The following is a 24,508-nucleotide window of genomic DNA, read 5'->3' as shown; positions in this document are numbered from 1 at the left end:
CCATGTTTTCCTGCAGCGCCCACATTTTCCAAGCTGAGCAGGCATCACTTTTATTTAAAAGAGCTGCCCTGGGTCCATGGACAAAGGCAGGGCTGGAGAGACACTGCACCCTCGCCGGCCTCCCTGCCTCCAGCCCTGACAGCCAGGCGGGGTGGAGGCTGCCAGCACCCAGCCAGGTACCTCCCTCCCTCCCGGGGCTGTGGCTTCCTTCCCCCCAAACCGGGAAAGGAGCACCCGCTGGTTTCTTATTTAGGACACTGATTTGGCAGCCGAGAATTGGAGGGGCCTATTTTGTTGTTGTTACAAAGCAACCTTCAATTTCAAGTTTAAAATAAACCCAGTCCTCTCCCTGGGGCCTGGCCTCTCCGGGAGCTGGTGATGGAAAGGTGCCAAGGCCGCTGGGCGTCCAGACGAGGAGCTGGCTGTCGGCAATGCCCTGGAGTGTCCTTGTTGCTTTTCGGCCCCTTCCAGGAGCCTTTGGAGCCTCTGAGTAGGGCAAAAAAGCAGACACTCGAGCAAGTTTTTGGGGTGGTTTGTGTTCAGGCTGTGGCAGAAGCAGGAACTCGGGGAGGAGCAGCCAGCCGGGCCCAGAATCCCCACAGTCCAAAATCCTGTCTGCTCCTCACCTCCCTCCCCCTGAGACGGTAGGTGGTTTCCTGGGATCAGACTCACACCTTCGCTGCGCAGTTGTTCTCTGGGCTCTCTTTCCCACAAAGGTGCTGGCTCTGCGGGTCTGGGAGGGCCCTGGGGCTCATTTCTAAGAGCTCCCGGGGAGGCTGGAGCTGCAGGTCCTCAACCTGCACTTTGGTTGACTTGGCGGCAGGGCTGGACCCCATCCCAGGGTTCACCTGCACCCCCACCTGGCCTGCACTGCCCAGAGGAGGCAGTGACAGGCCCTCCTTGGGTGCTGTGTGGGGTGGGAGGGAGGAGAGCTCCTGGTCTGCTGGTCTGATAAACCCCAAGGCCACAATGCGGCTGGCCTTGAGCAGGAGGTTTTGGACCACAGGGCCAGGGAGGCCGGTGCTATCTGGGACCCTCCTCTGCAGGGAGCATTTGGGTGAGGTCACGACCCCGTGCTTCCCCGGCCCAGCCTCCTCCTTCAGTCAGGCCGCCAAGAGATCTTCAGGGCATCGCGAGGACGAGGCATTATAAGGAGGAGGTGTCTTTAGCAACAATAACAAGTGATGCGGACTCTCCCGCAGTGCTAATTGGGCAGCAGTTGCTGTTAATATTCTCCATTAACTCACTGAGTCTGCACGGCAATCCCACGAGGCAGAGACCTTGGTTACCCCCCTTCTCAGGGGTGGGGAATCTGAGGCCCCAGGCCATTCCCCAGGCATAAGGCACAGAGGGATTTGCACGCCTGCCAGCTCACCCCCAGACCCAGCTCTGGGCCATCCCTCCACTCCTGTCTCCGACGCAGAGTCAGTGGCAAACTGTATCTTCAGGTGGGAGGACCCTCCACCCAGGGCAGGCTCCCCTCCACCTGCCCCCTGGATGAACTCCAGGCTTGCACATCCTGTGTCTCAGATCCTGCATGTCAGGCCCTCAGGAAACATGTGTTGATTACATTCTCATTCAAACTTGTGCTCTACTTATACAGAACTCAGGGCAGTCAAAGTCTCGGAGAAGGAAAGTAAGGTGATGGGGGCCGGGGGCTGGGGGAGCGAGTGTTTAATGGGGACAGTCTCAACTGGGGAGGATTAGAATAGCCCCATGGACCGATGGTGCTGGTGGCTACACAGCAGTGAGAAGGCACTTCGTGCCTCTGAGCTGCTCCCTTGAAGGTTAAGATGGTAAATCACAAGATTATTCAATCACACCTGAACACAACATGTGCTTTTCTAACCTGAGACCAGTGGCAAGAGGTCAGCACTCCTTCATGCTGCTTCTGGGGAATGGGAGACAGTGACAACGGGACAGCCCAAAAGCCCTGCCCCGACCTAAACCCTCAAAGCACAGGGGCTGATGGGCGCCTTGCAGTCAGGAGCACTGACTTTGGAGTCAAGCAAGTCAAGGGCAAGCCCAGCCCCACCATTTGATGGCTCCTCCAGCGAGGGCCAAACCTGGGGGCTGATCAGCACAAACAGGTGACGGACTTGTTCGGTCGTCTGTGAGCCTGTGCTGGTTCCCCACTGGGGAACGGCGATCAGAGATTGAGGGCCGGGCCGTTTGGATTAACGTCCACCAGCCCCTCAAACTCGCCTTGCTCAGCCAGAGCCAGGGGCTGCAGTCAGGAGCTGGAAACCCTAAGGCTTCCCCTCCCCTCGGTCTGGGGTGCCCCTTGGTCCTCACTCACATTCACAGGGAATGGCTAGGCCAAGGGCGACCAACCGCAGCCCAACCCTCCCAGGACAGGTGGGCAGGACAGCACGGGAGCACGCTGGGGGGGGGGTGTCGCTGCTGTTCCTTTGGGACCCTCCCCAGAAAGTCTCACAGGCGCCGGGTCACAGGGCTGTCAGCAGGCACGTCTGATGGGGTGCATGTTGGGGTGGGGACAGAAGGATCAAGAACTTTTTTCCTTTTCCTTGGCGACATACGCTCAAAGTTACTTTTAAGGGAGTGAAGCCCCCTCTTTTAAAAGTTAATTCCGGACCTCCGGAGTCAGGGCTGACCTCTGAACTTTGACCTCTCTGACGTGTCCTTCAATCCTGTTGGTGCCACTTGAAAAGAGAGTCTAAATCCAACCCCTTCTCAACACCTGTCCCCATCCCTGCTCCAGGCCACTGCCATCCCTTGCCTGCACCCCTGTGACTGCCTCTTGGGGGTTTTGCTGCAGCCGCCCTTGTCCTGTCACCCCCCGTCCATACGTGCCCCCGCGGCCCGTCTGCTGTCATCCCAGCCCCTCCCTGCTGCTTCCACTCCCACCTCAGTGGCTCCTGCAGGGGCCAGGTGGCCCCCGGGGGCCTTCTCCTCCACTCTGGGTCCGCCTGCCTGGGTGACTTTCTGAGTGCTTGTGTCCTGATCTCTCAGGCCACCATGCCCTGCCCCCTCGTGGCTACCTTTCCCTCGGACTTACTGACTCGGCATCTTCCTGGTCTGGTCTGTTTCCTGTCACCCGTCGTTAAAACCTACATCCCACAGGGAAACTTCCGTCTTGTTCCCCACCATGTGCTCGGTGCCAAGGACAGGGCAAGCACAGCGGTGGCCCCGGATACACTTTGTTGAATAAATGCACAGTCAGGGGGCCTGGGTCCTGGGTCCTGGGAGGAAACAGGCAAAACGCCCCCAAAACTCCATTCGGTGCAAGGCCTGATCCATGTTGACAGCTGCAAAAGCAAAACTGATTTTTAAACACATGTCTTTCCTCTTCTCCATCTTCTAACAGGGAAGTGAAATCGAGAAGGGGTTTCTAACGGGAGAAGCAGGGCTTCAGCCAAGATGGTCCTTGGTTCCCTTGGGTCACCTGGGCTTGCCTGGGATTCTTTGAAGGCACAGTAGAAAACCCAAGCCGACTCATTTACCTAATAAACACATCATTCTTTTTTTTTTTTTCCTTAAAGAGGGAAAAACTGGTTATTTTTTTTCTTCCTTCCATACACTCTAAAAAATACATAATTTTCTTATTCAGTGTTCTCATTTTTTTTCTTTTTACAAATGCTTAAAAGATTCCTCGTATTATCCCCTCCCTTTTTTAAAATTGAAGTCCAGTTGATTTACAATAAAGGGAGGGGGCCCCAGCCGGCTGACAGCCCCAAGCACAGGAGGTGACAGTGCAGAAGTACTTCATCTCTTAAGTAACAGCCTTACTCCTGATAAATTCCACCTTCTCACCTCCTATATGCTTTTCCCAACGTTGCCCAGACCCAGGGGTTGTGCTAGATACATGCAGGCGTCCAGTGGGTGGAGGGGAATTTCCTGGGGTCTGCACCCCGTGTTTTTTCTCTCCTATTCCATAGGAGCTACCACAAACAGTCCAAGTTCCCAGCCAGGAACGCCTCATCCACAGGGAAGGGGAGGAACTGTAAATGTGGCTCTTCAGTGGCCAGGAGCCACCTTACCCCCCAACAATTGGAGAGATCAGAGGCTGGTCTCCTGTGAGCTGCCTGTTTATAACCATTTCTGAGCTATTCGGTTGTTCTGTTAATGCAACTCAGGACTCCCCCATTGGGTCTCATCACAGCCAGTCTCCTGGGGCTGGATCTGTGTGTGGGGGTGAGGGGCAGTTGCAAGGGGGCCCCTACAGAGGAGCCTGAAGGCCTTAAGGACCAGAGCACTTAACTCTCTTGTCTTGCTGGGCCCTGGTGCTCATAACGTAACACGGTCAATGCATGTTAAGCATTGCCTACAATCCGCTTCCCCTGAACCCAGCTTCCTTCAGAGCTGCTTTGAGAACCACTCCCGTCTTAGGGGATTTGGGACTTTGTCCATTCACTGCTTTCCTCCAGCAGATCCCCTAAGCGTGGATTCCACCTGCTCCGTCCCCCAGTCCCTGGCTTGCAGTGCTGTCCAGGCCCTGCCCCTGCCTGCACTAGCGGATTCAGAGCTACAGGAGTCCTCCGGGGACCCTGTTGCTGCCACCGCCACTCCAGGCCCTGGCAGACTATCCTGGGTGAGCCAGGACGAGGTCATGGGGTGGCTTTGGGAAGGCCGCCTGGGTGACAGCTCTCGTGGGGACCATGGGTGCTGAGCAGATGCCGAGCAGGTCTGAGGACCCCCCCAGTGGCCCCCAATGACCCTCTTGTGGCCTGGGGAGGGGGGTGGCGAGACAAGCTGATAGCACTACAGCAAATCAGAGGACGGCCATGTGACCAGCAACCTGCCATTTTTAAAATATAACATTTATTGCTTAGATGGTTTGATACAGAATAGGTTTTCTTCTCATTTTGAATTTGGAAGTACTATACAACTGAATACAAAGAGGAACGAAAGTACCGAAACCGAACGTGTGATTCTCTGTTCATGTGGCATAAACCAGTCTTGTACATAACATGTAGCAGCAGTTTTTAAGTTCCCTTTAGAAAAATATGAATTCTACACATTTATTATTGTTTCCTGTTTAATGCATGGGCTGAAATCTCTAGGATCAACTTCCTTCTGGAGGAAAGAGAGGAACAGAGGGTGGAAAGAACGGTGAATCTTTCTGAAACCAGCATCCGACTGTCACGTAGCTTCCCCGGGGGCTGGTGGGAAAAAAAAACAGCCCTTCGGGTTTTTTGTTTTGTTTTCACAGCCGGGAGTTTCATGTAGTGATTGAATCTCAGCATCGTGTCCATAAATCAAAGAGAAAAACAAAAGAGAAACTTGCACCTCAAAAAACTTTTCAGAAGATCCATATATATATATTTTTTGTAAAAGCCCTGAGAGGAGAAAGAGAATCAAACAAAATGTATAGAAACAAATTAGCTGGACATGCAAACTAAGCTATGATTCACCCAGAGTTTAAACAAATCACAAATTTCACAGTTTAATATTGGGGGAGGGGACAGAACAAACAAATGATACATCTCTCAACCTAATAAAACGTGGCAAGACCTTATCGACTACGAGGGTACAGATGAGGGCTAGATAAAGCTTTAAATCAATAGTGATTATTGCGAGCGGCAGCCCCGGCCGTGCTGCGGGGGCTGGTTCCTGCTACATCTCACCCCAGCGTAGAGTTAAGTCACGGCTTCTCCCCACAACGTTCCAAGTTTTAGTGTGGAGAGCTGCAAAGGAAAACAAAACACAAGAAACCCCAAATAATAATTAACAATGAAAACAATGGCGACGGCCGCCGCAAAGAAGTGAGGGATGCGTGAGCTGGTTTTAACTGAGCGGACCAAGCCTGGTCTCAAGTGATACGGGGGGCTCGTTGGTTCTGACGTGTGTTCACCTAGAGTAAAGAAAACCTTGTTTTGAAACTGGGTCACACATCCCTAATACAGTTACAAGTCATATATACCTCAACCTTTTTCCTTTCACATGCAAAGATACCACTTTTTCATTATGTCAAGAATATATATCTTCCTTTGAAGTCTGGGCGGTTGGATTTTGGCCACCAGGAACTGGGGAGGAAGTGGAGAGAAAGGGGGGTCTCTGTGGTGGGCACACACGGAAAGGCAGGAGGGGCACTGGGGACCAGAAGACGCGAGGGTCCCAGGAGGGCCAGTCAGGCGCAGAGCCCCCAAGGGGCAGCGAGGGTCTGCACGGCGCAGCAGCACGGGAGGCCCCGCCGCACGACGGCTCGGGCAGCCCAGAGGTCTGGCTGAAGGACAGGACGCTGAGCACAGCCCAGCTACAGTAGGACATGTCTCTTTTCACTGCTGGCGGCTACAGTGAGGGGGGGTCTATTGCCTGCATACACTGCTCATGAAAGAAAATCCTGCCTTTGTGCACCCAGGGGTTCAGGCGATTTCAGAAACTAGAAACGTGTTTATCTTCAAGCACCAACCCCAAATCACAGGAAGGTAAATATACATCTGTTTTTCTTCTTCAATCTCGCATGTGCAGTTTTATTACCAGTAGTAGTATTTCCTCGCTCTGCAAAGGACAGGAGCACAGGCGGGTGAGGCCTGGGCTGGGTTTGGCAGGAAGATCAGCGAGTGACAGGTCTTCTGCCTGGCTTCCCCAGAAGCCCCGGCTCGCACCCTCGCCTCCCCTCCCGGGGCTGCCCCTCCGCCCCATGGGTGGGCGGGGGGACCGCACGGCCCCCGCTGGGCTCTGCAGTCGCAGAAGAAAGGCTTCTCGTAAGTACAGTAGAAGAGCTACCACCCGATGGAGCCGAGGAGGGCTGCGGGCAGACGCTCATGCGGGGACCTGGGGCCATCCCAGGTCTCCCAGGACAAATATTGTCCATTTGTTTCTGCTGACTGCAGAGACCAGCAAACTGATGAACTACAAATAATAATAATAATAATAATAATATTAATACATATACTGAAAGGGGGGGGATCAGATACATGACACCTATGCATGTTTTCCGTCGGTTCAGTTGCCAGGGTAACTCTTCTCTGTAAGTTAGGAACAGATGTCTTGAAACTGGAACAGTAATAACACATCTAACGCTGAGAGAGTGGAAACATGTATGAGGTCGAAGCTAGAATCTTTCCTGGTTTTGGCCTGAACCAAATTGGAAACCTTCATCAACCACATCCTGCAGTATACCGAGGACCAAATTACAGCTCCACCATGTAGCAAACAGAAAAGAAGTCTATTTGAGAAATGAGCATCTTATCCACATTTCCTCTGGGAATTTACATGAAATTCACACCACTTTCTTCCAGTTATTGGCCGTGGGTATCCAAGGGCATTTTTTTTCCTTCTGTTTCCAGCTCACAGAACAAACGTTACTATCACAGATTTGCAAGAACAAGCTCACACACACCAAGACAGAAGGTAACGTTAATGCTTAAATGAAAAGGTCCTCTCCAAATAATTCATTAAAACATTTGCTTTGTTTTTTAAAAAGTCATTTGGGGAAAACACAACACCCAGGACGACACCAAAGGACTGTAAGTAGTTAAGGCACTCGAATGGTCCGTGCTGCGCCTCTGCACGGGTCCGTAAGGCTAGGGCACCGAGCGAGGCAGCCTGCCCTGCTCCCCCACGACCTCCATTCTCTCCCCCGGCGGCTGAAGCACTGAGGACCCCTCGTGAAATATCGGTTCAGGACACTCTGCTCCGCTGGCTTTCGTCTGTGCGCTGGGGGCAGGGCGGGCTGTCATTCCATGCCCAGAAGCGAGGCGCTGTCGACAGTGGCGAGGATGGGGGGGGCAGGCCGCTTGCTGGGCAGCTCCGGCAGGTCCTGCCCGAGGGCCGCTGGGCTCTCCCGGTCAGGGTCACCCTGAGATGCCTGCTCCTTGGAGCTGCCCATGGGAGCAGCCCTGGGAGCACTCCTGCCGGCCTCGCTCTGGCCAGCACCCGCTGTCCGACCCGCTGCCCTCTCCTCCCTGCGGCTGGCATCCTTGGCAGCCAGACTCTCCTTCCGGCTCCGGGTGACAGACATGCGATTGCTGGCGAGCAGGGCCGAGTCCGCCTCGCTCTCTGATGGGGGGTTGTTGCCGCTGTGGGTGGACTCGCTCCCGCTGTCCTCCTCGCCCCGCTCCTCCCTGTCGCTGTCCTTCCCGGGCTGTTCGGCGCGCCGGGCTTTCTGGTGGACTCGCTGGTGGCGAACCAGGCTGTGCTTCAAGGTGAAGGTACGCTCGCAGGTCTGACATTTGTACGGCCTCTCTCCTGGAGGACGAGGAGAGATTCATGTCTGTTAGGAAGGCCACCAGCACTGACCACCCTGCTTCGCACAGGAGCCAGTGAAGACCAAGGGGAAGGGTGGCAGGGGCCAGGCCAGGCCGGGCCTCCCCTCACTCCCAGGAAGCCTGATTTGTCTGAACTGGCAAAATGGGGCAGGAGGAGGGCAGGGGCCGGCACGGATCTGCCTCCTTGTCCCTTGACCCTGGCTTCTCACACAGATCCAGGAACTGGAGTCCCGGAAGCCGAACCTCAGGGGCACCCAGACAGGCCCGAGGGAACCCCGGGGAAGGACAGTGGTGGTGGCCCTCCCCAGGCCGGCACGGGCACCGCTGCCAAGGCTCTGCAGGGCAGAGGCCCCTCCCAAGGCCAAGCTGCAGAGACACGTGTGTTCTGACTCGGGCCGGCTGGGGCTGCCCTCTTGCTGACACACACCGAGAGCAGCTGAGGGCACCACCTGCCTGGAGCCCAGGAGCCTCTCTGCCGGGAGCCAAACACCGGAGTCTCCGAGTCCCAGCACAGGGCTGAGGGTGTGTGGGGGGATGTGTGCACCGCAGCCCAGGGAGGGGAGGGAGGAGACCAAGACACAGGCGTGTGCTTTGTTTGGTGGGGGAAGAAATGCTTGTGTCTTCTGGTGTCACGAGTACGTCCAGATCTCCTCTCTACTGAACAACAGCCCTGCTCTGGGGTTTGGAGCCTCCATCCTGTTGATGGTGGGTTCCAGGAGGAACAAGGGTGTGGCCATGGGCAGCTGGGTGACCATCCGGTTCACTTGTCAGCCTGGCTGCTGCAAAGCCGAGGAGGGACAAGCCCCTTGCTGCTCTGCCAACCCAACACCCATCAGCTGAGGAGAAAACTCAGGTGTCCTCCCCACAGGGCCATGGGCCGGAGCCCCGCAGTCTGCTCCCAAGGCCACGCCCCCAGGCCCCAAATGCCCAGCACCTACATTGTTACGGATCCTGCTATGAGACAGGGCAGCTACCATCCCCAGTCTGGACACAGGAAGGCTAAGGCTCAGAGGGCTGATGCGCTGCTTAAAATGTGTTTGAAAACACTCCACTGCCCACCGCGCCAGCCGGTGGGCTTCAAGCACTAAGAGGACACCTGTCAGGACTTACTTCCCGGGCCCTGCGGCAGGTGCCGGCTGTTCAGTTCTCCGTGCCCTCCCTCCCCCGCCACGGGGAAGCGACCCCGCCGCTGGCGGCCTCACCTGTGTGCGACCTCATGTGCCGGGTCAGGTCCTGCAGGGACCAGAACCGCTTGCTGCACACGCTGCACACCTTCTTCCTCTTGTCCGCCTTGCTGGCTGCGCTCCTGGGGGAGTCTGTCTTTGGCTTCTTGTCATCGTCACTCTTCTCGGGGGACTTCTTCTCGGCGGGGCCCTCCCCGTCCCCGTCCGAGGGGCCCTCCGCCTCCTCGCTCCGCTTCTCTGTGGCTTCGGACGGGGCCTCCCCCTGGGTGGGGGCCTGGGTCCCTAGGGGCTCGGGGGTCGGGCACGTGGGGGGCGGCGGCCCCTCGGCCTCCTGGGGCAGCACGCTGTCGTCCCCGGGCTCCCCGCGGCCGTGCGCCTTCCGGTGGCGGCTGAGGGTCCCGAGGAACTTGAAGCTCTTGCCGCAGACGTGGCAGGAGTGCTTCAGGTCGTGCGGGGCCGGGCCTGCGCCGCCCCCGGCCTCGCCCTCGGCCAGCTTGAAGCCCATCAGCTTGCTGGCCAGGTTGAGGTCCAGGCTCTTGTTGCTGACCGCGTCCTCCTCGGGGCCGTCCGTGTCCTCGTCCCGCTCCTCCTTCTCCGCGCGCTCCTCCTCGGGCTCCGGGCCCGGCTCGGCCGCCCTCTCCTCCCCGTCCGCCGCGGCCCCCTTCACCTCCTCTGCCGGGAGCTCTTCCGGGGCCTGGCTGGGCTCCGCGGCTCCCTCGGGGGTAGGCTGCTCTCTCTCCCGAGACGTGAGGTCTAGCACTTCGCCTCCGGCGCCCGAGGCCTCCACGTCGGACTGGCTGTCTGCGGGGGCAAGCACACGGCGGCGGCTGAGACCTCGGCCGCCAGACACGCCCCTTCCGCGGGCTCTGCCGCGGCGCTCGGCGGGACCCACCCCCGGGGCCTGTCTCCCGATCCCAGCAAGGACTTCTCTCACCCCAAGTCCTCGTCACCCCTCACACCCCTCAAGCGCCAAGATGAACCTGGGGTTGACTTTAAAAAGGCAAAAGGAGCCTACATACACACACGGGCTGGCGTCACAGGGCTGCTGCGCCTGCAACTCCTGCCTTCCCACTGCCTGCCAGCCGTGCGGGCCCCTCCACGGCCCCACACAGGGATGCTCCGGGCCCCCAGGAAGGGGCGAGCGGCTCAGGTCCGCCAGACAGAAGGGATGGCGAGAGAGGACAGGTGGTGCATTCCAGAGACTCGCAGCACGAGGGAGGTTGAGGAAGCTGAGCCGCAGAAGTTATTGTCCAGTGCAAAGAGGTGGAATACACATGCAACATACACAGGACCACCCCCCAACTCCGGGGAGCCGCTCACAGGAAGTGGCCCAGAGCAGATATTCTGTGTGTATGGTACACACGCTGGTTTCCAGGTTAAGAAGTCTCAGGTAACAGGAGATTCATGCACACCTGTATGCACACCTGCAGGCCCCCGGCTGCTGTCAGGACCCCATGGAGGGAGCAGAAACATTTCCTATCTCTCAATTTGTTCCTGCTTATCCACTCTCCACCGCAAAACCAGCTGTGGACAGTCCACTGGTTTTTAACGGCCTTCTTAAGGGCTGGCACTGTGGTGACGTTATCGACACCAAAGAGATGACAGTATTTATCCAAAGCACCATCTCCTCTCCATTCAGGTTGAACAAGGTCCTAACGATTTTAAGGGCTCTGCTGCGCCCACTATTTAACCACAGGTGCAGTGGCCAACGTATCGCTGCAGCATCAGGCTGACAAAATTCATTATTTCACGGCACACACAGGATATGCACCTCCCTCGGTAGGCCAGGTCTCTGACCACAGGTTCACATGTCTAACCTGGACCCTCACCACCGCGCCGACCCGTGTCCACGGCTCTTTCTGAGAAACATGGTTCATGACTTGCCGTCAAGGCGGCCCCAGGCTGGGGGTGAAAGGGCTGTACCAGTCCCGCCACAGTCACACTGCCTGGGGCTCTTGGCTTAACTCCGACTGTCTACACAGCAATCCTACTGAACCACACTTCACTGGCATTATTCTGACTACTCTTTGGCGGCCACTGAGTAAAAGGTTTCAGAGGGAAACAGTTTGTGGTGTGAATATAAAATTTCTGACAGTATACGATTTTTTGACAATTATCCAAAAGCTTAATTAAAGATGATGATTCCTGAGATATACACACCAACGTCTAGGCCATATTCCAAGGAGAAAACTGGATGCTCGTTTTCCTGAATCATTCAAATAGAGAGCACCTAGTGAATGGATTGTGGTGTAAGTTCCACAATAAAAAATTCAGAATGCTCAGATTCTTATTTGTTGACTCGTGGGTAGTTACATTAAAACAAAAACCAAAACCCGAAAACAAAACAAAAAAAGGGTTGATCTCTGATTACTTTCTGCTTGTCCCAGTATATTCTAGGCTGTTTTATTTAATAATTAAGTTTTTTTCACCAAAGAACATGTGTTACTTAAAATTTTACCTGCAGTGTAATATATTTAAGATGGCAAACTTTGAAAAAAATTCATAGTGAATTCTGAAACCAAATCCAAGTAAATATACTAAGATCAGATCATTCTCACTCCAGGGCCCTTCCTTGCTGTGGATAATGGAGAGTTCACCCTAAAGGCAATGAAAAGCCAACTCACCGCCTCTGAACAGAGGGGACTTGTCTGTGTGCTCTTACCAAATGTCCACTAGGGGGGCGTATTTAGCAGGCAGCAGGAGTCCAAGTTCTTGGCACTTTCTGGGAACAACAGACTTCACCTCTTGTCTCACTAACGTCCAACTCATAATGCCAAGTCCTGTCTTGATCCTGCCCTCCTCAAGCACCCGCCCTTCCAAACACAGGCAGCTGAGCCGGTGCCTTGTGTAAGCACTGCTACTTTTAAAATGTGTGGGTTTTCTGTCCCCATCAGCCAGTCCCTCATTTGTGACGCTAATCTAAGAAAATTGCTAGAGGAAGTGGACGGAATCTGAAGGTCCTAGAAGATAAGAAACCCAAAGCACCTCCTATGGGAAAGTGGACTTCCCTTCAGCTCAGCTGCTTCCTGGCAACTCTGTGTTACTCAGCTGAGTAATATGCTGTCAGCCGCTGTCAGCCTCAGCACCCGTCTGACTGGGCAGGGGCTCAGCTGCAGAGGACGCAGCTCCGTCTCCACGTCACCTGGGGCGGCATTTCCTGCGCTGAGTCCACGCCAGCAGGGGGACAGTTTGAGGGACAGCTTTTAAATGACCACGTTTAGCCTGGTTTGAAAAGTCACATGTAGGTGCCCACAAGCATGAAGGCTCCTGCAGGAGGAGGAACCAGGAGTGTCCCCCAGGGGCAAAGGGGGCCAGGGCACCTCTGCCCACAAGAGAGTGAATCAAAGTTTCAGTTTAACTTTGAATGATCAACATGCCCCTATCAGCTAAAACTGCCCCCATCAGAGCATTTTTAGCATTCCTTTGGGGGAAAAAAAATCTAGGGTTCATTTTTGTGAGACCCTACGTGATTGAAAAAGTCAGACTGACATTACAAAACACATTCAGGGATTTTTAAGAAAATGCAACCTAGAAAGACCTCAAGAGCCGCCTCGGTCATTTCCTGCCTTTGTGTCTTTATGGTCCTCCTCCAAACCTCACTTTTAACTTCATGGGAGGGAGCCAGAGAGAGACCTTCCCTCCCTCCATCACGCTCACCTGGCTTTAAAACCTCTCCTTGAAATCACTGAACTCCGCCTCCCTGCCCCTCCTCCTTCCCGGCTTGCATCTCAGTCTTTCTTACCATGCATGGTGACCACAATTAAACCAAACCTGTATTTTCTCTTTGCTGGTTTCAAGTTTCAGCTCTCACTGATCTGTCTCTTCCAGAGGCTTTGCCCCTCAAAGCCAACCTGCACAGCCTCTGGGTAGGGTAGGGGCACGAAGGATGCTGACGGGACTCGGAAAAACAAAACTCCTAACTACAATTTAAAAAACAAACCCACCCACCATGAAGACGTGGTGCCGCCTCGAAGCTAAGACGTGAGTCCCCTTGAGCTTCGTGTCCAAGGGCTTCTCTGGCTGCCCTCCGCCGTGAGCAGGAGCCCGGGGGCGGGGCATGCTCACTCCTCTGGACCATCGAGGTGCTGGACCCCAAGTGAGCACCTGCCACGGGGTGGTCTCACTTTAAGGCTTGTCTGCGAGCATGGGAAATCAAGGGCCACCCCCCTTCCCCTGACTCCCTCAATCCTCAGCTGCTTCCCCTCCTTCGGCACCACGGTGGGTGGAATCACAGCTGCTTTCTTAAGCTGGGCCATGAGAAAATGGGCCGGGAAGACAGTGACGTGCCGCTGGCTCAGACACTGAGGGGTCATCTGCAGCAAAGGTGTGCTCTGCTGGCCTGGTGGCTGGCTTCCCAGGGTTCAGTCGCAGGTCACCCAGCGACAAGTCATGGCAAGACGACTCCGTGGGCACCTGGACCTTTCTCTACTCAAAGATCCTGGCGAGTTACGTGGACATGGAAGCTGCAGGCGGGAGGTGGCAAACTGGCCTATGCTTTTATACCCCAAGAGGGTGTGACGGGAACCCAGGGCCTGGCAGTTCAAGGGCTGGGGACAGCAGGCTCAGTGGGGGGTGGGGGTAAGGAGCAGAGGGCACCGGACCAAGTCCTCTCCCTGGAAATGCTATGCATTCACTGCACCCTCTTCCCCCGGGACTGAGATAAGGACAAGGGGGCTGGGAGTTAAAGCCCGACCCTCGAGTCCACACTGACTCCCAGTGCAGGAGAGGGGGCCCCCAGACAACACAGCACCCCACCCCACCCAAGGCTGAGGAAAGAACACAGGCCACAATTACAGCCCTAGAAAAACACTCTTGGGGTGGGGTGGGGGGCAATCTCCTCAGTTTCAAGCAACAGGGAATTGTCAAGCTTTCAAGATGTGTCGAACTGAACCCATTCCTGCAACAGTTATTCTGCAGTGGCCAACCAGCCATGTGTCTGTGTAACCCGCAGCAGCCTGTCTGTTTGTTTCTTTGTTTTGGGAGTGGGGAGGGCCCAAAACCCCAGCAGCTGGAGATGACGGAATGTATGAAGAGGGACATGAGTAAATAGAGAAGCTGTGAGGGGAAGAAAGGTGGCAGGAGACGCACGGGGCAGCCGTTAATTGCTCTGTACGGGCTGGAGGAAGGAAGCACGTGGCAGCACAGGAGAATAATGCCCGGATTCAGGTCAAGCAGAGATGTGATTAAAGAAAGGACATGCAGAGTGCTTTTTCAAACAAGACAAAGTTTTTTTCTTTTTTTACTGGGAAGAGAGTTATTGAAAAGAAAAACACCCCACCCCGCCTGCCCCTCCCTGTGGAGGCCTGGGCATCACTAGTTCCTGCAAAACCCTGACGTCTGAGCGAGCCCATCCCTGCTCTGTAGGATGTGGCGGAGGCTGGGGTTTCAGGAAACAACCCCGAGAGGTTCCACATCCCTGTTACACGTGTTCCTACCCACACAGCCCGCCTCCAGGGGGCCAGCGGCACCGCCGGCGTCAGCTGGGGGGCACGTCTTCCCTAGCAGCTGGGAGAAGCGGCCGGGGCGGCCGAGGCCCCCACGCCAGACCTGCTGCAGGCGCCCTGCTGGGACGGGCTCGGGTCCTGCGGAGAAGGGGAGGCCCTCCTCTCCGTCACCTGGAAGCACTACCTGTGCTATCCTGGGCTCCAACATCACTCTCTTTTGACTGGGGGATAAGCCCGTTTCTTCTCAGGGAACAGGCGGGAACTCCGTGTTTGCGCAACTGGTGGCGTTCACAGTTAGATTTGGTGGAAAAGAAGGCACCGCACTTTTGACAAGGGAAGGGTTTCTGACCTGAAGCAGGAAGAAAAATACATATTTATCTGGCTTTCTACTGCAACGTTAAGAAGAAAAAGTCCCTTTCAATTCGTTCTCCAGGGATTACTGGCATTTGTTTCCCCCTCCTCCACCCTTTTCTTTTAAGAAAGTGAACAAAACACATTTAAAAAAACATACTGAGAACATCAACAACTCAAATAGTCACCTTCCTTTATCCTGAGTGGGATGAAGGCTTTGTCTTCAAAGTACTTAAAGTTAACAGTGAAACCAAGATACATAAGTTTAAAGTAAAATAACAGCATTACAATTAAAAACCTCACACAACAGTGAGTGAAGGGACTTCAGAGCCCGGCAGGAAAACACCTGCCCTACCACAGAGAGGAGACGCTGCGGCCACTTCCAGCCTGGCCAGGACCATGGATGTGGGGAGGCCAACGGGATGAAGGGTGGTGCCTGGGCCCCCAGGGAAACCTCGAAGCCCCTGGAAGTGTCAGGGGCCAGCCCCCTTCCTGTCCTTGGTGGGTCTAGCTCTCCCACCTTGGACCAGAAGCACTGAATTCTGACTTCCCAGGATGCCTCCAGCCTGATTTCTGTGCAAGGTCACTGTGGTCCTAGCCGTCAAGATCGGGAAGGTCTGCTCCGTGCACAAAGGTTCTCTGACCCAGTGCTCTACGCTCTGGCTGGTGGCTGACAGGTGACCAAGTCCCTGAGTCACCTATCACAGACCATGAACTCCACTCAGCAACCCATGTGGGAAGCTAGCACCGAGCAGCCTCCAATCCCACCGACCCCACAAACGGGCAGCCTGCCCGTCCCTCGCCTGCAGTTATCTGCTTTGGCTGCTGGCCTCTCCTCTCCTTCCATTCGGGTTCCTTTTGCAGGCTGCACCTGGTCCCGGGTCTGCATGGATGGACAAGAGGGCAAAGCAAGGGCAGAAAGTGAGGCCGGACAGAAGGAAAGCAGGAGGGGACCAGGGAAGAGAGTATGTGGGCTTTGGTTGGGGGGGGGTATCATTTACTGCATCACTGGATTCTTCTGTTTTCCCCCAAGTGCCACATCCTAAGTCCCAGTTTCTGATTTTACAGGGAAAAGGTTTTGTGTGCCAACAAACAGGACTCAGCTGCAGCCAGCACTTCTGTCTTGTAACCCCAGGGTTGCTACAGTCAAACACACGTCAGGAAATGGGGAAAGTCAACCAGCACAGCTGCCTCCAAACACCAACTAGGGGGCCTTCAGCCTTCCGTGTGCATTCAGGTGAGCATCAACGGACCTCAGGACCAGCGCAGGCGCACAAGCCCAGGCACCCAGAGCTCGCAGGAGAGGAAGGGCCGCACCACTTGGGGGCGCTGTTCACACGGAGCACGCCGCGTGCGGCCCGGCCCCGCCCAAACCCCCACACCGCCAAGTTTGAGCATCAGCAGTAATCCAAGAAAGGGGACAGCCACTCGCTCTGGGCAATGGTTCCAAATCACTCATGGTGCTTTTTAAGACCACAGATGCCTAGAACCATCAAAGACCACGGAGTCAGAGCCTGGGAAGGGTCGAGTCAGACACTGGGAAATGCGGCACATGCACTTTGAAGGCGCTCTACCCACCTGGGACCCAGAGGATGAAGTGGAAAACCCACCGACTGCTTCACAAAGCTCCTAGGTGTTTTCTGCTAAATTTATAAAAATGCCCATTTTTTTTTAAATGCGCTTTTTGCATGAAGACTAGTTGTAAAGTATTTTAATCTTTTTTGTGTATCCTTCAAATTTCCCCATTTCCCCACTTCGCTACAAGTTGAACACAATATTTAATAATTATTCAGGCTCTGTTTGAAGGAAGAAGAAAATACTTTTCCTTCAACATTTTATCTGCAGAGGCAGCGTCACGGCTTCTCTGAGTCAGGCCAGTTTGAAAGCAAGAGAACCGGGCTGAGAGGAAAACAAGTCCGAAGCTGTGACGGCGAACTGTGATCCGGTTCCTGATCTCAAACAAAGCAAGTGGCTTCTTGCTTCTTCCTATTACATGATTTACTCCGTCATTTTCACACTGGTAAATGCTTCACTTTTACAGCTGGTTTGAATAGCCAGGCTGATGTCCCATGATGATGAAGATTCTTGTTAAGGTTAAATTTAGAAAACAATTCAATGACCTGAAAGTACTGCATCCAATTAGGAAGATTCCGGAAGTGACAACTAACAGGAGTCTTTAAAAGTTCCCACTTCCCTGCGTAAGTCACACAGTCTAAGCAGCAGTGTGCTCTCCAGGCTGCATGGACCGAGGGAAACAAGAGCCCTTTTAGTATTTTATAATCATACAGGTTACAAAACAACCTTGCTGACTGGTAATCTATGTGGAAAGTATCCAGTGATTTTGTTTATTTGGTAACAGCCACAAAAGACTGCTTTAGCAAGGGTGTTTCTAAATGTACCTGTAACCACAAGGAGTTACCTTTGCACCTAAGACCTATGGTACCCCCCACCCCCCCACGTCAGCCAGTCATTTCAGTCTCACCAAACAGTCGAGAAACAAAGAGAGCTGTCTGGCAGGCACCAGGGCAGGAGGGAGTGAAGGGCGAACAATGAAACTAAGTCTGATGGCTCACACTGCACCCCCTCAGGCCTCCCTCCATCGTCCCCGCCGCCCCCACCAGCCTTGCGGTCCAGGCTTCCTTCTTTCCATATTGCCTGCCTTTCTGCACCCGGCAGAGGTGCACGGAGCCGGCCAGGTGAAATGCGTTCAGAGCTGCCACTTAAGAAAGTTAAAAGCAGCCAACACAGCTGTTGTCAGAAGTGCTTTCCATGCTCAGGTCTGCACATCTTACTGATTTCAACTCCGGTGCCTGTTGCCTGTGAGCAGTGGGTGAGAGGGGTGGGTGGGGAGGGCCCCGGGCTGGCAAAAAGGGGCAGTAAAACCAACCGTGAGAAAGTGAGCAAGGAAGGGGACCAGGAATGTCAGAGCTGGAGGGCACCTCAGCCATCACAGGGTCCCGAACTCTCCAGCTCACGAGGAGGAAGTTGGGGACGGGGCTGAAATGGACTGTTTCCTGGTGTTCTCTCCTCCACCGGTGGCCTAAAAACACATGGAATGCTCCCGAGGGGAAGAGGAATGAACAGTTAGCTGTCTTCTCCTGAAAAGGTGGCACTGTTGAGGCTGAGAAGGAACCACGACTGTCCCCCATCAACAGGACGGCACGGGCTAGCAGAGGAGTGGAAGAGGAAACTCAGCCGTGTGTGCAGACCACGCCAGGACATGAAATATGCCAGCAGACGCCCACTTCCTCATAAGACACGATTCCTAGAACCTGAGCCAGGCAAACAAAGGGCTGAAGCCACGTGCCCATTGCCTGAGCAACAGCAAACCCCTGGCTGGACACTTGACATCTGGGCTACTTAACGCTGCCCGTTCGGGAGGCAGGGCGCACTGGAAACATGTCCACGAGATGACATGTAGATGTCAGAATGGTATGCACTCGCCGAGAGGCTGGAGAAAACTAACTCTCGAGATCCACAGTTTGCCTCAATGCAATTTAAAACCGTACACTGCTCAAAGCTTCTGGCTGGAACACAGCTAGATTTTAACATCACCAGAGAAGGAGGAGGGCGAGGGGAGAAGACAGGAAAAATGGGTCCTTTTCAGGGTCATTCCAGAGTTCACGTTTAATTTCTGTCCTCTTATGTGTCCGATTTCAGGACTAAGGAGGGAGCTGGGGGCCAGGCACTGGGGGATTCCACAGCAGAGCCGTCTACAAGGAGGACCTCAGTGTGCTGGAGGAGGGGCAGGTCGGGTCATCTCCCAGGCCCTGTTCACCTCTAACACAGCACCAGACGTGGCCAAGTGCTCTATACTATTGCTTCACAGAGGTGAGGCTGGGATCGGGACAGCAGAGGAAGTTAACTGAGCCCCCTGGGTGCCAGCCTTCACCCAGGCCCAGGCGTGTGGCTAACACCACCCCGTGGTCATGAGGTCTCTGGTCAACGGCATGCTGGTCCACATCTGGGTTCGACCTTATCTCAAAGCACTTCCCAATCCTCTGCATTGGGACGTGTTAGGACACAGGGAGGCAGAAGAGGCACCCAGCAGACACACCCCTGGGGCCAGACCATGGGGCAGCTGCAGGGAACTTGACCCTGGCTCTGAACTCCAGCATGACTGCTCATGCCCAAATGCCTGTAAGCAAATTACTTAAGCCTCTCTAAGCCTCGATTTCGTCATGGCAAAATGCGGATAACATCACCCTCATGGGATTGTCACCAAGACTAACTCTGAAAGATTTCTCTACCCACCCTGAATGCTCCCCTCAAGAGACGAGGCCTGCAGCCCCCACGATGGGAACACGGGATGTCAGGGACGGGGCAGAAGCAGACACGGCCACTAAGGGAACAGTGACTGCAGGGGGAGAGGTGGCAAAACACACTTCTACTTATACCCATCCAACCCGTACTCAACAAACTCCCATCTTCCCGGCTCACTTCAGACATCACCAAGTTTTAAACCAGTGAGGACACTTTGGCATTCAAAAGCCAGGCCATGGAAGTGACTGGATTCACCAGTGGGAACTTCTATCAGGCACCAGCGAAGACACAGGCATGGCTCTTGAGAGGAACTACCGGCTGCTGGCCGGGAAGGGAACGTCTGGGCATAAATGGTACCCTCTGAGCAAAGGGCTCCTAGCCGGAGGAGGCGGTGAGAGTGGGGCGTGCAGGGCGAGGCAGGACAAGGACACTCATTGTCAGATCCAGACCATCTGGTGAGAGGAATACTCACTTCTCCAGAGACTGCAGGCGACAAACAGGTGTCACCCAAAAAAGGGTAGCAAGAGAGAACTGCTTTCTTCATTAGAATTGTTGCTTTACTTTGTCAGGCTTCAATGATCTCAAAAAGGTGAGGAAATGATGGCTTGAAAATGCAGCACATACTCCACAAAGCTAGGAATTCTGGCTCCCGTTAAATGAATCCTCTGTGGACAGGCCCTCCTGACCGGCCACCATTTGATGCCTGGGTTCGAAGCCTCACCATGCCAGGAAGAAAAGCCATGTCCACATGGCGGCCAGCCTCAGAGAGACCCTGCGGCGGGCCCTACCCTCCCTGTCTCCCCTGCACCCTCGTTTCCCAGGGACAACTGCCACTCCCTCCCAATGTTCCACCTTGAAAGTAGAAACAGCCTTCCTTGGGCTTCTCAAATCTTCACGGATGGTCCACCCTGAATGAAGCATTTCCATATGGGTAGAGAGTGTGGCTCACACCCAGCTACCATCTCCCCCTGGCCACACCATCCTAAGTCTCCAAGCTACCTGGGGTTGCTGGATTGAGCAACAAAAAATACAGGAGGCCCAGTTAAATCTGAACTTCAGATATACAACAAATATGTCTTCACTATATCCCAAATAGTGCATGGGAAATATTTATACTGAAAATTACTTGTTGCTTATTTTAAATTCAAAATTTAGTTGGTATCCTGCATTTTATCTGGCAATCCTATACCATACAATTCTTTGTTTGGTTTTAGGTCCTATCAATTAATATTTGCACAGTAATCTCCAAAAGGTTAAAGGTCTCGCCCAGTTTGTCCTTACTCCAAAGATATAAATCCTGTTTGAATATTCAGAATTAAGATGAGAACTGTATGGTCATTTGACTACTAAGTACTTGGTATAAAATTATTTAAAGTGTATTTCTTATCTTAAACTTCTCTTAAAAAATTAACATATAAAAACATTTGAAAAATACTTTCGGGATATCTTTTTGGCAACTTAAGCCTGCAGCTTAGAATAATATTTATATTTGCATGTCTCTTTGGAATAGCTGACAATTTCAGCATAAACAAAAATTTTAAAAAATTCTAAAACTATTCTGTCACTGATGTTCACAATAAACAGGGGAAGATGTGATTGCCTTAGTGAACTGAAAGGTAGCTGCAAAATTTGCAATATTTCCCTTTATGAATACATGGCAGTGGAAAGAACTTCATGGAATGTTTAGAATTTTAAAAGCTGCTTTGAGGATGCAAATTCTTCTGCCAAAGTCCCCCATCTCCCTAGCTGCCTCCTGTGCATAACCAAGTAGATAATCTTGAGACTCGGTGAGGGATCTGATGGCCCAAGACCATTTCACCTAAAAACACCCTGTTGAACACCTCCCTTCACCAGCAGCCCTCGGAGGCCCAGGCGACGGAAACAGGCCACTCTGGTTACAAGAGCACAGGGGGAGAACTCTTGGCCCCATCAGGCAAGCCCCCTGCTTCTGAATCTGAAGAAGAGAAGCTAGGAATGGGGATGTGGGAAGAGGGCCCCACTTTCCACCCACCCCTTGCTGCCTCCTCGCCCCTGCTGGCGAGCCCCGGCCTCCCCGCGAGGAAGCGCAGCCCAGGGCGATGGGCCCTCTTACCAGTGTGTGTGAGCATGTGCCTCTGCAGGGAGCTGGCCCAGGGGAAGACCCGCGGGCAGTGGGGGCAGCTGATCTTCTGGAGGCAGTTGGCGTAGGAGTTCCGCTTGGCCCGCAGCAGCTTGTCTTCCGGGGGGCTGCCCTGCTCCTCATCACTGGGCCCGTTGTGGTCTGCGGGGGCCGCAGCCACCTCATCCTGAGCGCCGTCCTCTGCGCTCTGCAGAAAAGGACTGAACTTGTTGGTGTCCGTGGTGGCCAGCATCTTCTCGATGCTGGCGAACTCCCCACTGGAGTCTAGGTCCACCCCACCGCTGCCACGTGGCCGGCTCCTCGTCCCCCTTTTCCGGCCTCTCTTCTTTGACAAGCCAGCCGGTCCCTGCTCTGTGGGTGAGGCTGCCTCTGGGCTGTTGGCGGCCGGGGGTGGGTCGCTGGATTCTTTTGGGCTGGTGGTGTCGGTGGTGGCTTTGGGGATGGTGGCCCCTACGCTGTCGGAAGCGGTGGTGTTACTGCCAGTGTTCGCAGGCCCTGGGTCTGCCACCTTGGTTTTCAGCAAGGTGGGGGCTGAGGACACGGATGAGATGATCTGGGCGATGGAGGCCAGCGGGGGCAGCTCTTCTGTCATGGGGGGCTTTGGCAAGAGCAGTGGGGGCTTGGGGCGCAGTGGCCGCAGCAAGGCTGGGCTGCTGATGAGGGTGGAGTTGCCCAAGACTGGAGAGCTGTTGACCAGGGCTGAGGAGTAGATGGGAACGGCCAGCTGAACGGAGCCCTGCAGGGATGGAGCCGGGGCTTCCAGAGTGCTGGCTGCTGAGGCTGCTGCAGGGGCCTCAGACTTTTCCAGGACTCCGCTGGGCCCCACGGTCACCGGCTGGGTGGGGCAGGCTGGTGGGCAGGGAGAGGTCTGCTCGCTGCTCCCCGGTTCCTGCTCAGGCTTCTTGGCTAATCCAGGGGCGGCCGCATCCTGGTCTCCCCTCCTGAAGTTCTTGGGGATGGACAGGTCGATGGGCTCCAGGGAGCAGTCGTAAGGAGCCGAGGCCGAGGGGCTCAGGAAGGAGGCCACGTTCTCCTGCTTCACCTGGACCAGGGCCAGGCCCTTCTGGGAAAAGTCCAGGGGCTCATTGAAGTCCACTGTGAAGTTGCTGGCGGGTTCCACCTTGACCGCGACGTGGTGGGGCAGAGGCTGGGTGGGGCCTCCGTGAAGAAAGCCATTTTGGGGCTCCAGGAAAGTGGCCAGGGGTTTGCGCTCGCCCAAGGCGTCGCCGCCCTCCTCCGCCCTCCCCGGGGCCTCGGCAGACCCGTCGGCGGGGCCCAGGCCATCGGCCGCCAGGACGTAGCTCTCGATGTCGCGCTCGGGCACGTGCAGGTGCTGCTTGAGGACATGGTGGATGCAGTTCCGCTTCGCCGAGAAGGCGGCGTTGCACTCCTTGCACTCGAAGGGCTTGCGGGCCTTGGGGCAGCCGCCCAGGCCGCGGCCGCAGTGCGCGCGCATGTGGATGCGCAGCGCGCGGTAGTGCTTCAGGTCCTCGCCGCAGAGCCGGCACACCGTGTCGGGGGAGCAGAAGGCGTCCACCATCTCGGCCGCGCTGCTGGTCACGTACTCTATGTTCTTCTCGATGTCCTTGCGCGTGGCCTTGAGGTGCTTCTTGCGCAGGTGCCGCTCGCAGTTGGCCTTGACCGTGAAGGGGTAGTGGCAGATCTTGCAGATGTAGGGTCGCTCGCCGCTGTGCGTGCGCAGGTGGCGGATGAGCGCGGCCTTGTCGGCGGCGATGTAGTCACAGATGTTGCACTGGTAGGGCGAGATGCCCAGGTGGGAGCGCACGTGTGCGCGCAGCACCCCCGAGAAGGCGAACACCTGGTTGCAGAAGCGGCAGGGGTAGAGCACCTTGCGCATGGCGGGCGTCTTCTTGCCGCCGGGCCCCGTCATGATGGCCTTGAGGTCCCCCTCCGTGATCTCCTGTTTGACCTTGGCCTCCATGCTCAGGGGTAGCAGGGCCTCGATGATGCTGTCCTGCTCCAGCTGCGTCTTCATCTCGGCCTGGCCTGGCAGCTCGGCGCGCGGCTGCTGCAGGAAGAGTGGGGCAGCCGCGTTCGGCGCGGCCCCCGACTTGGACTGCAGCAGGTGGGCGTTGGAGGCCGCCTCCACTGAGCCCTTGAGCAGCTTCAGCGGCGGCGGTGGCAGGCTGGGGCTGATGCAGCCCGGGGAGGCCTGCTGCGCGTTGACCAGGGGCGGGGGTGTGGAGGTGGCCACCACCGTACGCGGGGTGACCAGGGGCTTTGGCTTCAGGGGGGGCATGTGTTTGAAGATGGCCTGCAGAGGGGCAGCGGGGGCCTTGGACAGAGGCGGAAGACTGATCTGAGGAGGGGCGGAGGCCGCCATCTTCAGGATCTGCTGGATGTCTGCCAGCTCGATGGCCGACTCTCCGGAGATGGGCTTGACCACAATACTGCTGTCAGGCTGGATGAGGAAGCCCTTCTGGAAGGGCTGCAGGGACAGATGCTTCATGCTCTCCTTGGTGGCCGGGAGGACGGTGAGAGAACCGCCCAGGGAAGCAGCTTCGAAAGGAGACAGACTCAGCAAGCTGGCGCAGCCGGGGTCCTGAGGTAGCTGACACTTGAGTGTCTGGAGCTGTATTGCTTGGTTGTCATCCGGCAGCGGCTCCTCGGCCGGGGCTGGCCTGGCGTCGGCGGTGTGCTGCAGGCCCAGCAAGGCCAGGAAGACCTTCTGGTCCAGGGCGTCGCCGGGCGGGGCCCTGGCTTGCAGCCGCTCCCGTCCCTGGTCGGCAGCGCCGTGGGTCTGCTTGTGCAGGGCGAGCGAGGAGAGCATGGGGAAGGCCTTGTCACACGTGTCGCAGACATAACGGTGCTGCTCGCTGATGCACCTGCGCAGGTTCGTCTCACACCAGGCCTGCATGGAAGCCGGGCGAAAGCAAGGGAACAGAGAGCAGCATTTAGAAATGATCACGAGCTGAGATGCAGAAGTACAGCTGCCCTGGGACCTGGACCTTC

At 55.4% G+C, this 24,508-nt stretch overlaps 1 protein-coding gene across 9 annotated transcripts in view; it reads right to left on the bottom strand.

The window, feature by feature from the left end:
- Nucleotides 1-4,760: 4,760 nt before the first annotated feature.
- Nucleotides 4,761-24,508, bottom strand: part of RREB1 (ras responsive element binding protein 1) — a 163,772-nt gene continuing 144,024 nt past the window's right edge. For 8 of the 9 annotated variants that reach the window (XM_064476165.1, XM_064476167.1, XM_064476168.1 and 5 more), the window contains 4 exons: nt 21,509-24,407; nt 14,987-15,151; nt 9,377-10,159; nt 4,761-8,154 (listed from right to left, as the gene is read on the bottom strand). In XM_064476165.1, coding sequence (XP_064332235.1) covers nt 7,643-8,154; nt 9,377-10,159; nt 14,987-15,151; nt 21,509-24,407 — 4,359 coding nt within the window. In that variant the 3' untranslated portion in view covers nt 4,761-7,642. The remainder of the gene's footprint in view (nt 8,155-9,376; nt 10,160-14,986; nt 15,152-21,508; nt 24,408-24,508) is intronic. The other variant, XM_031435240.2, reaches the window with a different exon arrangement.

This window comes from Camelus dromedarius, chromosome 19 (assembly GCF_036321535.1).
Source record: "Camelus dromedarius isolate mCamDro1 chromosome 19, mCamDro1.pat, whole genome shotgun sequence".
NCBI lineage: Eukaryota > Metazoa > Chordata > Mammalia > Artiodactyla > Camelidae > Camelus > Camelus dromedarius.
This window is presented reverse-complemented; position numbering and strand designations above follow the sequence as displayed.